The sequence below is a fragment of the Coregonus clupeaformis genome, unplaced genomic scaffold, assembly GCF_020615455.1.
Source record: "Coregonus clupeaformis isolate EN_2021a unplaced genomic scaffold, ASM2061545v1 scaf1090, whole genome shotgun sequence".
NCBI classification, from domain to species: Eukaryota; Metazoa; Chordata; class Actinopteri; order Salmoniformes; family Salmonidae; genus Coregonus; species Coregonus clupeaformis.
In genome coordinates, this window is record NW_025534544.1 from 92501 (window position 1) to 112229 (window position 19729).

Sequence of the window (19729 nt, forward strand, 5' to 3'; positions counted from 1 at the left end):
CCTCTCCTCCTCTCCCTATACCCCTCTCTCTGTCCCCTCTCTCCTCTCCTCCTCTCCCCTATACCCCTCTCTCTGTCCCCTCTCTCCTCTCCTCCTCTCCCTATACCCCTCTCTCTGTCCCCTCTCTCCTCTCCTCCTCTCCCCTATACCCCTCTCTCTGTCCCCTCTCTCCTCTCCTCCTCTCCCCTATACCCCTCTCTCTGTCCCCTCTCTCCTCTCCTCCTCTCTCTGTCCCCTCTCTCCTCTCCTCCTCTCCCCTATACCCCTCTCTCTGTCCCCTCTCTCCTCTCCTCCTCTCCCCTATACCCCTCTCTCTGTCTCCTCTCCTCCTCTCCCCTATACCCCTCTCTCTGTCCCCTCTCTCCTCTCCTCCTCTCCCCTATACCCCTCTCTCTGTCCCCTCTCTCCTCTCCTCCTCTCCCCTATACCCCTCTCTCTGTCCCCCTCTCCTCTCCTCCTCTCCCCTATACCCCTCTCTGTCCCCTCTCTCCTCTCCTCCTCTCCCCTATACCCCTCTCTCTGTCCCCTCTCTCCTCTCCTCCTCTCCCTATACCCCCTCTCTGTCCCCTCTCTCCTCTCCTCCTCTCCCCTATACCCCTCTCTCTGTCCCCTCTCTCCTCTCCTCCTCTCCCCTATACCCCTCTCTGTCCCCTCTCTCCTCTCCTCCTCTCCCCTATACCCCTCTCTGTCCCCTCTCTCCTCTCCTCCTCTCCCCTATACCCCTCTCTCTGTCCCCTCTCTCCTCTCCTCCTCTCCCCTATACCCCTCTCTGTCCCCCTCTCTCCTCTCCTCCTCTCCCCTATACCCCTCTCTCTGTCCCCCTCTCTCTCTCCTCCTCTCCCCTATACCCCTCTCTCTGTCCCCTCTCTCCTCTCCTCCTCTCCCCCTATACCCCTCTCTGTCCCCTCTCTCCTCTCCTCCTCTCCCCTATACCCTCTCTCTGTCCCCTCTCTCCTCTCCTCCTCTCCCCTATACCCCTCTCTGTCCCCTCTCTCCTCTCCTCCTCTCCCTATACCCCTCTCTCTGTCCCCTCTCCTCCTCTCCCCTATACCCCTCTCTGTCCCCTCTCTCCTCTCCTCCTCTCCCCTATACCCCCTCTCTCTGTCCCCTCTCTCCTCTCCTCCTCTCTCTGTCCCCTCTCTCCTCTCCTCCTCTCCCCTATACCCCTCTCTCTGTCCCCTCTCTCCTCTCCTCCTCTCCCCTATACCCCTCTCTCTGTCCCCTCTCTCCTCTCCTCCTCTCCCCTATACCCCTCTCTCTGTCCCCTCTCTCTCCTCTCCTCCTCTCCCCTATACCCCTCTCTCTGTCCCTCTCTCCTCTCCTCCTCTCCCCTATACCCCTCTCTCTGTCCCCTCTCTCCTCTCCTCCTCTCCCTATACCCCTCTCTCTGTCCCCTCTCTCTCCCTCTCCTCCTCTCCCCTATACCCCTCTCTCTGTCCCCTCTCTCCTCTCCTCCTCTCCCCTATACCCCTCTCTCTGTCCCCTCTCTCCTCTCCTCCTCTCCCCTATACCCCTCTCTCTGTCCCCTCTCTCCTCTCCTCCTCTCTCTGTCCCCCTCTCTCCTCTCCTCCTCTCCCCCTATACCCCCTCTCTCTGTCCCCTCTCTCCTCTCCTCCTCTCTCTGTCCCCTCTCTCCTCTCCTCCTCTCCCCTATACCCCTCTCTGTCCCCTCTCTCCTCTCCTCCTCTCCCCTATACCCCTCTCTCTGTCCCCTCTCTCCTCTCCTCCTCTCCCTATACCCCTCTCTGTCCCCTCTCTCCTCTCCTTCTCTCCCCTATACCCCTCTCTCTGTCCCCTCTCCTCCTCTCCCCTATACCCCTCTCTGTCCCCTCTCTCCTCTCCTCCTCTCCCCTATACCCCTCTCTCTGTCCCCTCTCTCCTCTCCTCCTCTCTCTGTCCCCTCTCTCCTCTCCTCCTCTCCCCTATACCCCTCTCTCTGTCCCCTCTCTCCTCTCCTCCTCTCCCCTATACCCCTCTCTCTGTCCCCTCTCTCTCCTCTCCTCCTCTCCCCTATACCCCCTCTCTCTGTCCCCTCTCTCTCCTCTCCTCCTCTCCCCTATACCCCTCTCTCTGTCCCCTCTCTCCTCTCCTCCTCTCCCCTATACCCCTCTCTCTGTCCCCTCTCTCTCCTCTCCTCCTCTCCCCTATACCCCTCTCTCTGTCCCCTCTCTCCTCTCCTCCTCTCCCCTATACCCCTCTCTCTGTCCCCTCTCTCCTCTCCTCCTCTCCCTATACCCCTCTCTCTGTCCCCTCTCTCCTCTCCTCCTCTCTCTGTCCCCTCTCTCCTCTCCTCCTCTCCCCTATACCCCTCTCTCTGTCCCCTCTCTCCTCTCCTCCTCTCCCCTATACCCCTCTCTCTGTCCCCTCTCTCCTCTCCTCCTCTCCCCTATACCCCTCTCTCTGTCCCCTCTCTCTCTCCTCCTCTCCCTATACCCCTCTCTCTGTCCCCTCTCTCCTCTCCTCCTCTCCCCTATACCCCTCTCTCTGTCCCCTCTCTCCTCTCCTCCTCTCTCTGTCCTCTCTCTCCTCTCCTCCTCTCTCTGTCCCCTCTCTCCTCTCCTCCTCTCCCCTATACCCCTCTCTCTGTCCCCTCTCTCCTCTCCTCCTCTCCCCTATACCCCTCTCTCTGTCTCCTCTCCTCCTCTCCCCTATACCCCTCTCTCTGTCCCCTCTCTCCTCTCCTCCTCTCCCCTATACCCCTCTCTCTGTCCCTCTCTCCTCTCCTCCTCTCCCCTATACCCCTCTCTCTGTCCCCTCTCTCTCCTCTCCTCCTCTCCCCTATACCCCTCTCTCTGTCCCCTCTCTCCTCTCCTCCTCTCCCCTATACCCCTCTCTCTGTCCCCTCTCCTCTCCTCCTCTCCCCTCTCCCCCTCTCTCTGTCCCTCTCTCCTCTCTCCTCTCCATGTCTCTGTGGTGTTACTAGGTGGTTGTACAGGGTATCCCTGAGGTCTCCAGAGCTGTCATTCACATCGACGAGCAGACCGGCAAGAACAAGTACAAGCTGCTGGTGGAGGGAGACAACCTGCGCAGCGTCATGGCAACCCACGGTGTCAACGGCAACAGGACCACCTCTAACAACACCTATGAGGTAACTGGTCTGTAGAAGCCCCTCCTGCCAAAACAAACGGCATCAAATTATCGTCCCATTGATTGGCCTGAACCAATTCACCCTATGACAACTGTTGTTGTAAAAGAGGGGCTTTGTTAATGAAATGAATGGATTGAATTCCCCACAATGCCTCTGTGCTGAGAGCCGACTGATTGTTCTCTCCTCCAGAACCATCTACTTTCCCGGCGGCGGGGATCCCGGTTCGATCCCAGCATGAGCCCTGTGCATTTCTGTTACCCCAACTGTCTGCCTGCTGCTCCCATTCTGTCATTTCATCATTCATACAAATAGGAGTTTGGAATTCCATTCTCCTTTTTAAAAAAAACATATCTAAAAAGAAGCAACTGGCGGGTGGATGAATTGTCTCTCTGTGTGTTTCCCAGGTTGAGAAGACGCTTGGCATCGAGGCGGCTAGGTCCACTATCATCAATGAGATACAGTACACCATGGTGAACCACGGCATGAGCATCGACAGGAGACACGTCATGCTCCTCGCAGACCTCATGTCCTATAAGGTTGGTGTTGGACAAGATGGATAATGTTTTATTCAAAGATTAATAATATTGAGTGAGTTTTACATTGTATTGTTTAGATGCATGCCTAGGGTTGCAAAATTCCTGGAACCTACAATAAATGTCCTGGTTTTCCCAAAATCCCGGTTAGAGGCTTGCCGGTATAGGGAGGAAATCCGGAATCATGCAACCAGGATTTCTGGAAAACCTGGGAATTTATTGAAAGTTCCCAGAATTTTGCAACCCTATGCATGCCTACTCTCAGCTAATGTCATATTTTACATACGTTTTCCACTGAAACATGTCAAATCATATAATATGAAAATAGAATATGCATTGGATATACAGTCCGGTCCAAAATGATTGGCAACCTTGATAATGATTAGCAGAAAATACTGTATAAAATAAACAATACAAATACTAAGCTATATTGTATGCTAAGAAAATGTGGAAATTATATTACACTGAACACAAATATGAACCCAATATACAACCATTTAAAATATTTTGTAAGTAAATCAGTCAATTTAAATAAATTCATTAGACCCTGATCTATGGATTTCACATGTCTGGGAATACAGATACCTTAAAAAAAGGTAGGGGCGTGGATCAGAAAACCATTCAGTATCTGGTGTGAGCACCATTTGCCTCATGCAGCAAGACACATCTCCTTCACATAGAGTTGATCAGGCAGGTGATTGTGGCCTGTGAAAGTTGTCCCACTCTCCTTCAATGGCTGTGCGAAGTTGCTGGATATTGATGGGAACTGGAACACGCTGTCGTACACATTGATCCAGAGCATCCCAAACGTGCTCAATGGGTGACATGTCTGGTGAGTATGCAGGCCATGGAAGAACTGGGACATTTTCAGCTTCCAGGAATTGTGTACAGATCCTTGCGACATGGGGCTGTGCATTATCATGCTGAAACATGAGGTGATGGCGGCGGATTAATGGCACGACAATGGACCTCAGGATCTCATCACGGTATCTCTGTGCGTTCAAATTGCCATTGATAAAATGCATTTGTGTTCATTGTCTGTAGCTTATGCCTGCCCATACCATAACCCCACCGCCACCATGGGGCACTCTGTTCACAACGCTGACATCAGCAAACCGCTCACCTACACGACGCCATACACACTGTCTGACATCTGCCTGGTACAGTTGAAACCGGGATTCATCCGTGAAGAGCACACTTCTCCAGCGTGCCAGTGGCCATCGAAGATGAGCATTTTCCCACTGAAGTCGGTTACGACGCCGAACTGCAGTCAGGTCAAGACCCTGGTGAGGACGACGAGCACGCAGGTGAAGAAGCCGGATGTGGAGGTCCTGGGCTGGCGTGGTTACACGTGGTCTGTGGTTGTGAGGCCGGTTGGACGTACTGCCAAATTCTCTAAAACGATGTTGGTAAAGAAATGAACATTACATTCTATGGCAACAGGTCTGGTGGACATTCCTGCTGTCAGCATGCCAATTGCACACTCCCTCAAAACTTGAGACATCTGTAGCATTGTGTTGTGTGACAAAACATCACATTTTAGAGTGGCCTTTTATTGTCCCCAGCACAAGGTGCCCCTGTGTAATAATCATGCTGTTTAATCAGCTTGATATGCCACACCTATCAGGTGGATGGATTATCTTGGCAAAGGAGAAATGCTCACTAACAGGAATGTAAACAAATTTGTGCACAATTTGATTTGAGAGAAATAAGCTTTTTGTGTGTATGGAACATTTCTGGGATCTTTTATTTCAGCTCATGAGATATGGGACCAACACTTTACATGTTGTGTTTATATTTTTGTTCAGTATATTTTTTATACTAATACAATTCCTCAGAGAAAGAGATTTAGTTTAACAAGTAATAAAACAAAATCTCTGTTTATGATAGGATACAGTATGTGTAATAGAATATGTAATGGGTTTTAAGTAATAGGGTTATGCAATAGGATAATGTAATAAGATAATGTAATAGGGTTATGCAATATGATAATGTAATAGGATAATGTATTTGCCCTCCATAGGGTGAGATCCTAGGCATCACCAGGTTTGGCCTGGCTAAGATGAAGGAGAGCGTCTTGATGCTGGCATCCTTTGAGAAAACTGCCGACCATCTCTTTGATGCTGCGTACTTTGGACAGAAGGACTCAGTCTGTGGTGAGTTTGAGGCTTCATCTGTTTATAGCAGAATAACAGAAATACAGCTACTTGATAACAAAGAATACACAGGCTTTTTCTCGTCTGTCTGTTCCTCGACTTCTCTCATTCATTGCACTGATCTGAAATAACTAACTAGCCACCTGTCAAGTGTTTTCAGATGAATGGGGAGGAGATGAAGAGAGGATGGGTTTCTAGCCGTTGAGAAAGAAATTCCCGACATGGTTGATTGAGCTCAATCTCTCTCTGTCTCCTCTGGTTCCAGGTGTATCTGAATGCATCATCATGGGAATCCCCATGAACATCGGCACAGGACTGTTCAAGCTCTTACACAAGGCTGACAAGGACCCCACGCCACCCAGGAGACCCCTGCTCTTCGACAGCAGCGACTTCCACATCCCCTTGGTTACATAGCGGAACCCGGGACTCTGTCCTAGTAGAACCCAGGACTCTCTGTTCCACACCCCAACATCTAGTAATGTAATAGAATATGTTCCTTTAGCAGATGCTTTGGTCCAAAGGCACCTACGGTTACATAGTGGCACATGTACATGATATGTGGCCCATGTGGGAATCAAACCCACAACCCTCACTTGTACTGATCTGCTCAAGGCACTCTCACCTCATTGTATATGCTGCTTTTGCTATTGATGATTGACAGTTGAAGTGGTGAGGAGGTGTGTGTGTGTGTGTGTGTGTGTGTGTGTGTGTGTGTGTGTGTGTGTGTGTGTGTGTGTGTGTGTGTGTGTGTGTGTGTGTTGGGAGTGGGGTGTGATGGAGCAAAGACAGCATGGGGGTACGTACACAAGGAGTGCCTTTAAAGTGAAGTTTTTGTTTTCTCTCCTTGAAGCTTGATAACCTCTTCCTTTTGGCTTTCTGTTTATTGTGTTATTTTATACCACTTATTCTAATTCACAGGACTACAGAGAGAAGTGCTGTCAAAACGTCTGGAAGACTGACGTTCACCTGTTGATGGTTTATGTGTTTAGTCGTGGCCTCATGTGGACTTACTGTATTATGTTCCTCGTTGGTTTAGTATGCTGTAATGTTTTCCATGCTTTACCTTTCTGAATGTACAATAAAGTCTGCCTGTGGCTGGAAAGAGTGAAGCATTGAAGTATCTGATTTGATTATAAATGGTTTGATGTTGTTCACTGGCTGAAAGGAGCCTGTCCCCAGGTCTGTAAAGTATCTGATTTGATTATAAATGGTTTGATGTTCACTGGCTGAAAGGAGCCTGTTCCCAGGTCTGTAAAGTATCTGATTTGATTATAAATGGTTTGATGATGTTCACTGGCTGAAAGGAGCCTGTTCCCAGGTCTGTAAAGTATCTGATTTGATTATAAATGGTTTGATGATGTTCACTGGCTGAAAGGAGCCTGTTCCCAGGTCTGTAAAGTATCTGATTTGATTATAAATGGTTTGATGATGTTCACTGGCTGAAAGGAGCCTGTTCCCAGGTCTGTAAAGTATGTGCTTGAGCCAACTCTTCTGACTGTCATTGCCATACAGCTTTGTCATGCCATACATGTTTGCTGTGACAATGAATGAACAACCTTGAGAGGAGATGGCTAAAGCACAGAGCGATCTGGAGCCTGGTTAGATTGAACCCTATGTATACCATATGATTGCCTTGGATGCCAAGGCGTCACTCCTGCTGTTTCTTACGGTGAGGTGACTGGATGGTGACTGTTCTCTGAAACCTCAATCACATTGGCTTTTTGTGTTTACTGCTGGCTTGGGGTTTTTCCTCAATGTTTAAAACATCCCCTCTAATGTATGGATGGATGTCTTCATGGTTTAAAACATCCCTCTAATGTATGGATGGATGTCTTCAGGGTTTAAAACATCCCTCTAATGTATGGATGGATGTCTTCAGGGTTTAAAACATCCCTCTAATGTATGGATGGATGTCTTCATGGTTTAGAACATCCCTCTAATGTATGGATGGATGTCTTCATGGGTTTAAAACATCCCTCTAATGTATGGATGGATGTCTTCAGGGTTTAAAACATCCCTCTAATGTATGGATGGATGTCTTCAGGGTTTAAAACATCCCTCTAATGTATGGATGGATGTCTTCATGGTTTAGAACATCCCTCTAATGTATGGATGGATGTCTTCAGGGTTTAAAACATCCCTCTAATGTATGGATGGATGTCTTCAGGGTTTAAAACATCCCTCTAATGTATGGATGGATGTCTTCATGGTTTAGAACATCCCTCTAATGTATGGATGGATGTCTTCAGGGTTTAGAACATCCCTCTAATGTATGGATGGATGTCTTCATGGTTTAGAACATCCCTCTAATGTATGGATGGATGTCTTCATGGTTTATATGCGTTAATTCAAACCTCTTAAATGTAACTAAATGTAATCTACGTAATCCCCAAAAAGTTATGATTTATCATGAGAGGGCCATAAACAATAACTAGTAATGCTGCATACTCCAAGTAAGGTTAATCTCACCTTCCAGGTAAAAATCATTATACATAGCAGAGGTGTAGTCACTTTAGAGGACACAAGCTCAAGAACACAGTAGAAATATGGAAATATGATGTATTTCTGATTCAACAAAACTGTATGAATCAGGCTTGAAATGAGTAATATTTTTCCTAAAAAGAGTATAATCAATTAATAAAATGACTAACTATAATATTTCACCGTCCTTATAACTGTAAAATACATATTTGTATATTTAGTGTTAAGAGAACATTTGCATATTTTCTAAAGGTAGGAGGGACATCCCAGCATCAAGTGGTGTCAGATTTCACATCCTGCTTCACCAGGCAGAAGAGACATGCTCCTGTGTCCCTGAGAATCAGGGCTACCGTTTCAATCTACGGTGTCCACATTTCAATTTATTTAAGTGAAACTGTTGGTCAGAACTGGTACCAGAACCACGCAGAACCCAAAACAGGGTACTTCACATCCTATTAAAAATAATTTGGAAGTGCTTAAGATACTGTTCAATCTCTTTAACAGAGAATATATGAAGAAATCGGTTTCAGATATGATATGACTTGTAAGAGTGCAGAAATGTCACAGTGACTTGAGGCTTGGAGTTCCACCAAAACAATATGGAAATGGAGAACTGACAGTGCCTCTCTTGTAGATAAGAGCATTTCAAACATTTTAGTAGACGCTCTTATCCAGAGCAACTTACAGTTAGTGAGTGCATACATTATTTTTCATATTGGCCTCCCGTGGGAATCGACCCCACAACCCTGGCGTTGCAAACGCCATGCTCTACCAACTGAGCTATATCCCTGCCGGCCATTCCCTCCCCTACCCTGGGCCAATTGTGGGCGGTCCCATGGGTCTCCCGGTCGCGGCTGGCTACAGAGCCTGGATTTGAGCCAGGATCTCTAGTGGCCTTAGACCACTGCGCCACTCGGGAGGTTAAACAACTGGGATGGGAGTACTGAGAGCCTAATGGCTTCAACAGCAGGTAGGCGTTTAAGCCTAAACTAGTAATTAGCTAGTAATTAGTAGGACTAATGATGTCAATAGGGCTCTGGGCAAAAGCAGTGCACTACAGGGTGACATTGGGGATGAAAGCAGTGCACTACAGGGTGACATTGGGGATGAAAGCAGTGCACTACAGGGTGACATTGGGGATGAAAGCAGTGCACTACAGGGTGACATTGGGGATGAAAGCAGTGCACTACAGGGTGACATTGGGGATGCAAGCAGTGCACTACAGGGTGACATTGGGGATGCAAGCAGTGCACTACAGGGTGACATTGGGGATGCAAGCAGTGCACTACAGGGTGACATTGGGGATGCAAGCAGTGCACTACAGGGTGACATTGGGGATGAAAGCAGTGCACTACAGGGTGACATTGGGGATGCAAGCAGTGCACTACAGGGTGACATTGGGGATGCAGTCACTGTTCTTCGCTGTTTTTTCACCGTTATGATGTGAACCCTAAAGCTGGATGTTACTGCTTTGTGGTTGATTTGGATCCATTAAATTTAAATAATGACGACGAACAAGAATAAAGAAAAACAAACCATGTTCTTCGTTTTTTTATCCAAATTTGCAACATCAACATAATCTGACACATACAAACAGACACACGATAGGGGCCCATCAATCAATCACATTATTTTATAAAGCCCTTTTTTACATCAGCAGTTGTCACAAAGTGCTTATACAGAAACCCAGCCTAAAACCCCAGAGACCAAGCAAACTCAAGTTCAACGTTTAACTTATGGTACAATACTGAAATATACTGTTGATGGCACATATACAGAAGCTTGTACTAAACGTATTTGACTCTTTAACAAAATCCTATAGAAACATGTTTTTACAAATGTTCACTGATTTAAAGTTTTAGCCTGAGTGCCAGTCGGTTTGTGCTGTCATGTCAACTCCTTGTCACTCATAGTCATGTCTGGCTTTAAAATTAGCACTGGAGTTGTGGCTAAAGCGCAAATAGATCTGGGACCAGGTTAATAACGTTTAGCTCTTTCAGTTAAATAAAACGATATTCATTCATTAGCCTCTTATAATTTAGATATCTCCACCATCTCCAGACAGTAGTGATTTGCATGCTACTGAGTATTCCACCTCCAAGACCTCTATCGAGTCTATTGTTTTGTCTGTTTGTGTAATTATCTGTAGTGAATTGAATGTGCCTGGCTTTCTCAGAATGCCGAATCAGGTAATACTGAAAAAAAATCATATTTCAGAGCTTGCATTTGGATCATTCTGAGGTGACCCTGTACTAGTTCATATTCAAAACCTGTATTAATCACGTCTTCACAATCTGTAGTTCTCTGAGGTGCCTGCAGTGCTTACCGTCATTTACAGACAGTAGTTTGTGAAAGTACAAAATGTGCTTTTTTATAAGTAATGTATGTTTAATGGCCTAGCTCTCACCACTGTATGTTCAGTTGAGCAGTAGGTCTACCACCAGCGCTGTGGTCTACCATCTCCTAAACAACAGCTGCCCGCTTGCTGAGCTGTTCTCTTCCTGTCAATAATAATACAGATTTCATTTGCAGAGCACATTTCTCAATGCACATAAATTAGAACGCAAAAAAACAAAAACAATCACAATACGTCAACACATTACCTACTAATGTTGAAGATGGACTTTAAGCAGAGTAAAAACCATAAAACATGAAAAGCTTGAATAGGTGTTTAGTTATGTTCTAAGTGAGGAGATTAAAGCTGCCTCCTTGACACGTACAGGTGGGGGGTGTTGCAGAGCCACGTGAGAAGGCACTGTCACCCATGCTGGGCAGGGTTGTGGCTGGTTTTACCGGGGCAGTTTTAGTCTGACGATTGTAGGGTAATTGCTGGGGAATAGTTCTCCAGAAGTTGGCATATGTATGTGTACACTCAGAAAAAACAGTACAGTGTTGTTCCCTGGTGTACAAAAAGATAAACATTTTTAGAATTTTGTTTCAATATTTGTTTTTGCATGTACAAAGATAAATAACTTCTTCTTTTTTTTTACTAATCCAATCTGTTAGTAGTTGGATTTATTGCACCCGTTACTGAGATGGCTGTTCCAGTTTAGATAGTTAAGGGAGTCTCATTTATCAATACCTTAGCAGTCATTCTAAATGCCGGTTGCGGGTGATTAAAAGTTCACATTTTTGTATATCCTAACTCTGGCTGGATTCCAATAGGAATTCCATATCACTTTGCAAGCCAGCATAACGTGCCTTGCCCAATGTGGCCCGCAAACCAGCAGTTTCAGACTAGTCTGAGTACCAGGCAATGACATGGGAGTACAGGGATTGGATGAGCTAAAGAGACTGGAACTCAGGCTAGTTTTAGACCACCGTGTTGGGGTGAAACTACGCCGTTGAAGTATGGCCTTATGATATATGTTATGTATTATCATAAAGAGTTTCATTTCAATTATAAAATATTAACTTAGGCACTCACTTGATGAAGGCTACAGGACTGAAAGCCATTGAACGCAACAACCATGTCTCTGTCACTAGCAAACACAGTCATGGGTTGTAATGGTAACTCTAAAATTCATTTGAAAGGCACCCTGGGAAATATGCCTTGCACCCTACAGTGTTAAAACATCACCGGAAAAAATGTTTTAGAGGTACATTTTTGCCACTGAAAGGAACAGACTGCTTTGTCAATGTGGTGGTACCCTAAATAGGCTAATTTGTACCTTTTCCAAAGGTACGCTTTTGTGCCTGTACTAATTTGTCCCCTAAGGTACACTACTGGATAAATGAGGTGAAAATGAGACTGGAGTGTCTTTAAAAGTCTGTAACGAGACTATTTCAACAGATCGATGCTGCTCGCCGGTAGCTCAGAGTTCACCGTCATCTTCTCCCCTGTTAAGGCTGAGGAGGTGTCTCCATGAGAGGAGACGGACGGACCGTTCTTCATCACACCCTGCTCCAAGCCTCCATTGGCCCCGCCACCAGTCTCTGAGAAGGCCTCCCTCTTCAGTGGTCTAATAAAGCGTACCGTGGGGTTGTTGGGCTCCTCCACAGCGCCGCCCGGTGGTTGGAGGGCTTCCTGAGGCAGCGGGACAGGGTGGCCACGCAGCTCTTCTTGAAGTTCTCGTTCATGAAGGCATAGATGATGGGGTTGTTAAAGGAGTTGGAGAAGCCGATGGCCTGGACGACGGCGACGATCATGTTCACCGTCACCTCGTCAGAGTTCTTCTCTAGGTCGTCTAGATGTGAACAAAAAGGAAGGTCTTTTAGGAATTATTTAGCTGTATTTGGAGAATATTAGTAGCTTGGTTTCCATCCAATTTGCGACAGATTTTCATTTGAATCTAAAATCTAAAATCTCCATAAAACAATATTCCATTTTCAATTTGCGACAGATTTTCATTTGAATCTAAAATCTAAAATCTCCATAAAACAATATTCAATTTTCCCACCAGAGATGTTTCCATCAAAAATATGTTTTGTATTATTATTATTATTTCAAATTAACAAAATCAATTTATAACATTTTTGACATGTGTTTTTCTGGATTTTTTTGTTGTTATTCTGTCTTTCACTGTTCAAATAAACCTACCATTAAAATTATAGACTGATCATTTCTTTGTCAGTGGGCAAACGTACAAAATCAGCAGGGGATCAAATACTTTTTTCCCTCACTGTACCGAATGGAAAAATACAAGTTAAATGGGTTTCCATCGCATTTTCGTTATATAGCAAATGTGCCCATTCTGGTCTTGGCACATGCGATGTAGCCAACAGCTCATAGATACAGTGTGGGTAGGCTACCTACAGTGGCTTGCAAAGTATTCACCCCCCTTGGCATTTTTCCGATTTTGTTGCCTTACAACCTGGAATTAAAATTGATTTTTGGGGGGTTTGTATCATTTGATTTACACAACATGCCTACCACTTTGAAGATGCAAAATATTTTTTGGGGTGAAACAAACAAGAAGACAAAAAAACAGAGCTTGAGCGTGCATAACTTGTCCCCCCCAAAAAACTCAATTTTAGTCTAATCTGACCAGAGTACCTTCTTCCATATGTTTGTCTCCCACATGGCTTTTGGAGAACACCAAACGTGTTTGTTAATTTCTTTCTTTAAGCAATGGCTTTTTTCTGGCCACTCTTCCGTAAAGTCCAGCTCTGTGGAGTGTACGGCTTAAAGTGGTCCTATGGACAGATACTCCAATCTCCGCTGTGGAGCTTTGCAGCTCCTTCAGGGTTATCTTTGGTCTCTTTGTTGCCTAATTAATGCCCTCCTTGCCTGGTCTGTGAGTTTTGGTGGGCGGCCCTCTCTTGGCAGGTTTGTTGTGGTGCCATATTCTTTCCATTTTTTAATGGTGCTCCGTGGGATGTTCATAGTTTCTGATATTTTTTTATAACCCAACCCTGATCTGTACTTCACCACAACTTTGTCCCTGACCTGTTTGAAGAGCTCCTTAGTCTTCATGGTGCCGCTTGCTTGGTGGTGCCCCTTGCTTAGTGGTGTATATATACTGAGATCATGTGACAGATCATGTGACACTTAGATTGCAGACAGGTGGACTTTATTTAACTAATTATGTGACTTCTGAAGGTAATTGGTTGCACCAGATCTTATTTAGGGGCTTCATAGCAAAGGGGGTGAATACATATGCACGCACCACTTTTCTGTTATTTATTTCTTATAATTTTTTGAAACAAGTTATTTTTTTCATTTCACTTCACCAATTTGGACTATTTTGTGTATGTCCATTACATGAACTCCAAATAAAAATGAATTTAAATGACAGGTTGTATTGCAACAAAATAGGAAAAACACCAAGGGGGATGAATACTTTTGCAAGGCACTGTACATTATGAGATTATTGTGGATAAGAGCGATATTATTTGTATTTGTCAAATGGCAGCCAAGCATCAATCATCATGTCACCAGAATAGGACCCTCCGATATTTATTGGAAAGGAACATCAAGCTCATCAACTTGGACTTTCACCACCCTGTGAAGTTCATCATAACATATTTTCATCTGTAGCCTAATAAACTGCATGCTTTCCTGAGTCGTAGTGGGAGGACCACACAACATGTCATCGCGTGACTCCAAGTTTACTTCGATATGATGGTTATTATATCAATAGTCGCGCATAAAGGCATTTCCACCGCCATTTCTTGCATAATTCATTTTACAGACACAAAAAGATTGCACCATGTCGAATGAACAAATTGTCTGTCAGCCTAAAATTGTACTGACGTTTCATGTTTCCGTCAGAACTTTGGGTCAACTTCATGGGTCAGGTAATTCATCCGCATGAAATGGTTTGATAGAAACGTGGTTAGTGAGAGGGAGAAGAAAAAAAAGCATGCTGAACCGAAAGATTTACACCTGCCTCTACGAGTTACAGTTAACCATGAATATAAAGGTTAACATATGTGATGGGGATAGTTTATGCTATATGTGCTATAGCCTATTTCAGCCTGTTAGTCCTAGCCCCACTATCATTATTGTAGTGTAATAGAGCATATACTTACTGTACTCAAACAGCATGTGAACGGTATGAAATGGAGCCCAACAGACTGTGAACAGCAGAACAATGGTTATCATCATTTTTACAGCTCGCTTCTTCTTCCTGTGAAAATCAATAAAGCATGTTCTAACTTCCTCACGCTGATACCCTCTCTTTTTATTTCTCCCATACTGAGAGACATGCAGGTGTCATCATGCACAATGCATTTCAACACAATAAACAGGTATTTTCGAACAGCTCTGTGTTCCTGAGACTGCGGTTCGATCCCCAGGTGCCCTCCACTTTCAACTCTTTATATCTCCTTCATCTCAACCAATCAATAAAATGCATTTTATAAAAGCCCTTTTTACATCAGCAGTTCTCACAAAGTGCTTTACAGATAACCAGCCCAAAACCCCAAAGAGCAAGCAATGCACAGGCAGAAGCACAGTGGCTGGGAAAAACACCTTAGAAGGTAAGAATGTAGGAAGAAACCTAGAGAGGAACCAGGCTCTGAGGGGTGGCCAGTCCTCTTCTGGCTCATCTCTCCCCTCTCTCATTCTAGAGAGGACCAGGCTCTGAGGGGTGGCCAGTCCTCTCCTGGCTCATCTCTCCCCTCTCTCATTCTAGAGAGGAACCAGGCTCTGAGGGGTGACCAGTCCTCTCCTGGCTCATCTATCCCCTCTCTCATTCTAGAGAGGAACCAGGCTCTGAGGGGTGACCAGTCCTCTCCTGGCTCATCTCTCCCCTCTCTCATTCTAGAGAGGAACCAGGCTCTGAGGGGTGACCAGTCCTCTCCTGGCTGTTCTCTCCCCTCTCTCATTCTAGAGAGGAACCAGGTTCTGAGGGGTGACCAGTCCTCTCCTGGCTGTTCTCTCCCCTCTCTCATTCTAGAGAGGAACCAGGTTCTGAGGGGTGACCAGTCCTCTCCTGGCTGTTCTCTCCCCTCTCTCATTCTAGAGAGGAACCAGGCTCTGAGGGGTGACCAGTCCTCTCCTGGCTCATCTCTCCCCTCTTTCATTCTTCCCTATATCTATCACAATAAAAAACAATGAAAGACGTCTGTGTCTATACACAGTACATGCAGTACCTGGATATTTTGTTGACCTCTCTGTGGTTCATGGTGCTCAGGACAGAGGAGTCCCCCACCCTCTTCCTGATCCACAGCTCTATCCCTATCCGTGTGTAGAGAAACAACATGGCTGCCATGGGCATCAGGAACAGAGCTACCATGATAAAGGTGGTGTACACCTGCCTGTGGGTCAGGGAAAGCCAACGTTCCTGACAACACACGTGGTGGTGGTCGTACAGGAAGTCATACTTCACCTGGGAACGGAGGGGGGAAACACATCAATTCATCATTCAAATCAAAGCTTTTGGTTTTCTGGAGTGATTCTGAAAGTGATCGATTTGGTTAGGTTAGGTTAGGTTAGGTTAGGTTACGTTACGTTACGTTACGTTAGGTTAGGTTAGGTTAGGTTAGGTTAGGTTAGGTTAGGTTAGGTTAGGTTAGGTTTGGTTTGGTTTGGTTTGGTTTGGTTTGGTCTGGTCTGGTCTGGTCAGGTCAGGTCAGGTCAGGTCAGGTTAGGTCAGGTCAGGTTAGGTTAGGTTAGGTCAGGTCAGCTTCTTAGGTGCCGTGATGTTTACTGTAAGCTTTTTGGATTTGATTTGAAGCTACAGTAGCTGTGATGGGAGGGGCTTGTCATACCTCTAGTTGCTGTACAAACAGCATTGGGGATCCCACAACCACTGATGCACTCCATACAAGTCCTACACAAAGAAGACATGATCAATACAAATGACTTCTTTACGATACCACAAGTAATAAATCATGTACTGTACGCATATGAAGAGTTTATTTCCAAAACGCTATATCCACCAATTTTTCACATTTGTGTTTTTTTTTTTCATCAGAAATGATTGCTTATGGGTACCTTCATGTGTATAAAATATGACTGTTCTAGTACGCTCAACTGAAAGGATGCAGTTCGTTTACAGTATACTAAACTGAACTAATAGTATGTAGTATATACTCATTAAGTATGTAGTATACAGTATGTTAGTGTGGGTATTTGAACACAGCTCTAGTGATAGATAACTAATACATGTCTGTCATTTAACAACCCCATGCCATGATTAGGTAGTGAATAAACACAATCTATTTCAGAAGTTTTTTTTTAAACAAAAAAAAAGCTAATTTACCAACATTTCTGAAAGTTGATATACAGTGCCTATAGCAAGTCTTTCTCCTCTTCTCCACTCTCCTCTTCTCCTCTTCTCCACTCTCCTCTCTCCTTTCTCTTCTTCTCCACTCTCCTCTCTCATTTCTCCTCTTCTCCACTCTCCTCTCTCCTTTCTCTTCCCCACTCTCCACTCTCCTCTCTCCTCTTCTCCACTCTCCTCTCTCCTCTCTCCTCTTCTCCACTCTCCTCTCTCCTCTTCTCCACTCTCCTCTCTCCTTTCTCTTCTTCCCCACTCTCCTCTCTCCTCTCTCCTCTTCTCCACTCTCCTCTCTCCTCTTCTCCACTCTCCTCTCTCCTCTCTCCTCTTCTCCACTCTCCTCTCTCATTTCTCCTCTTCCCCACTCACCCACTCTCCCGTACACCATTAACACAAAAGCATAAAAAATAGTGTTTATTTTTGAAAGCATACCTAGCATCTTGTATGCTCTTTTCGGCGTGTATTGCCTCCTCATTTTCAAGGGGTAGACAATGCCCTGGTAGCGCTCTACGGCGATGCAGGTCATTGTGAGAATCCCTGTGACGATGGCCGTGGTCTGGACAAAAGGAATCGTCTTGCAGACGAGAACACCTAGCAGGAGAAAGGGGTTAGAAGTGTCACTCAAAAACACACTCTGCAGAGATCAAGCAGAAGCTTCTCCAAAAGTCTTTCTCTCATTGGCTGCGTTTACACAGCCCAAATTCGGGATCTTTTTTTCACTAATTGGTCTTTTGACCAATCAGATCACCAATTCAAACGAAAATAGGCTATTTTGTGACAATTCACGGTATAAGCTATATCACAAAACGAATGTGATATTGCTTGCTCTAAATATTGTGTTTAATATTCAAAAAGGGGAAATAACTCTCAAGCCACCTATAAACCCTAATGCTAAGGGCTGTCCGGCAACCCAGAACATGGTTTAAAAACGGTTTACTTAGACTACAACTATGGAAATAAAATAGTCTATAAGGTAATGCTCTGTAGTCTATTACTTCCTCCGTTGGATGGTTTTTAATGTCAACATGGGCGGCAGGTAGCTTAGTGGTTAAGAGCGTTGTACCAGGAACCGAAAGGTCGCTGGTTCTAATCCCCGAGCCGACTAGGTGAAAAATCTGTCGATGTGCCCTTGAACAAGGCACTTAACCCTAATTGCGTCTGGATAAGAGCGTCTGCTAAATGACTAAAAAAAACATTTTGAGTGACGCCCATCAATTCATTCAACTGTAGAAGGCACCAGAAGGCAATAAACTGAGATTCTCTTGAAATTATAAAAGGTGCTCTGCAAACACAACCCATTCATTAACCAACGAGTGTCAAGGCTCAGAATATAATAGAATGTTCTTAAACTACTACCAGGTTGAATGTGTATCCATATTATTTTAAGAAGAAAAAAAACGATTATATATAGGCTTCTAAAGTTTATTCAAACTATCAATGTCAGCAGGCACCCACTGCACAGACGTCAATTCAACGTCTATTCCACGTTGGTTCAACGTTATTTCGTCGAAATGACGTGGAAACAAATGTGGATTCAACCAGTAGGCATGCAGTGCAGAGCAGACAGGTGTTTTGATGGAATCGTGGAACATAGGAACTCACCTCCGAGCCATTCCGCGGAGATGTTCTGCAACAAGGTGAACGGGATGCAGAAGAATGTGATAAGAAGGTCGCTCACCGCCAGAGAACAGATGAAAATATTAGTAGCGGTCTGCATTGCTCTTTTAAGCACCACTATGTAGACAACCAAGCTGTTCCCAACCAGAGCCAGGGCGAAAATGGTAGCGTACATAATCACGAAAGTTGTCTTCGCGCCCAACGGCAGCTCAGGGACGTAGACAAGCGGCTGTATGTTGTAAGACTCGATGAACTCTTGTCGCGTTAAGTTGTAATATTGTAGCATCTCTTGCAGAACCTCGGGCGTTATTTTCGTGGACCCCATTTCTGTTGCCGTTATCATTTTATAGGAGTTGATTTAAATTATCACAGTCCAGTAGGACAGCCACTACAGATGTATTTCCCCGCCCGACAATTGTGTTTTATTCACGCGTGGCTGATTAGGCTATTCCAAGCAGTGCGCGCACTGTGCGCTCCTCCAAAAAAAAAAAAAACATTTCCACTGTGCATTTCTCCCGTGTTCAGAGTCAAGAGGAGAGTGTCTGAGTGACTCCTTCTGGCCTATACTGCATGTTGTTAGTCTGCTGTTATTGCTGTAGGCTAATAACCTCTGTCCGTCAAGTGGTGGAACCCCCCAATTAGCTGTCATTCCAGTCGTCAAAAGACAGAACGAACACACGCACGCACGCACACACAGCTTTATGGAAACGGATGCATTTATTTCTGCTTTTCATCATGTAGCCTATACAAGATAGAGGTCTCACGAAAAGGTAATTCCTGGTTTTGATCAGTGTGTTCCATCTGCTGAACTCCTACAGAGGAGGAGTCAATCAACTTCTCTATCCTTGCATTTATTAGAGTTAGTTACATAGTCGTTTGTTTTTGTTATACAGTGCTCTTCAGAGGTGTGCATTTCGACAACAAACTTAAATTGCGGATTCTATTATAAAGGCCTATTTCAGAACTGTTAAGGGATTTTGACACGGGTCCTGTCTTTCAATCAAATGTTCTGTACATATAGTACTTTAAGTACAGCCTGCATGAACATTATAATTGGACTCAAAATATATATCGATTTATGCATTGGGTGCAAGTTACCCATTGTTTATTAGGGATGATTTTCTATATTGTGTTGAGAGCTGAGTCTCCTAGCAACATGGGAAACATTGGACCCTAAGTGAGAGG

General features: G+C 45.0%; 2 protein-coding genes across 2 annotated transcripts in view; one reads left to right on the forward strand and one right to left on the reverse strand.

The window, feature by feature from the left end:
- LOC121530815 (DNA-directed RNA polymerase III subunit RPC1) overlaps positions 1-6886 on the forward strand; it is a 66129-nt gene extending 59243 nt beyond the window's left edge. The window contains 4 exon segments of the mRNA XM_045217521.1: positions 2924-3088; positions 3493-3624; positions 5645-5777; positions 6043-6886. Coding sequence (XP_045073456.1) covers positions 2924-3088; positions 3493-3624; positions 5645-5777; positions 6043-6191 — 579 coding nt within the window. The 3' untranslated portion in view covers positions 6192-6886.
- A 4118-nt stretch (positions 6887-11004) lies between these two features.
- On the reverse strand, positions 11005-19121 carry LOC123486251 (pyroglutamylated RF-amide peptide receptor-like). The gene is given in 7 exon segments (XM_045217519.1): positions 11005-12261; positions 12264-12445; positions 14733-14830; positions 15798-16033; positions 16416-16477; positions 17360-17518; positions 18530-19121. Coding segments are annotated over 7 exon segments (1317 nt in total). The 5' UTR covers positions 18888-19121; the 3' UTR covers positions 11005-12039.
- Positions 19122-19729: the final 608 nt, after the last annotated feature.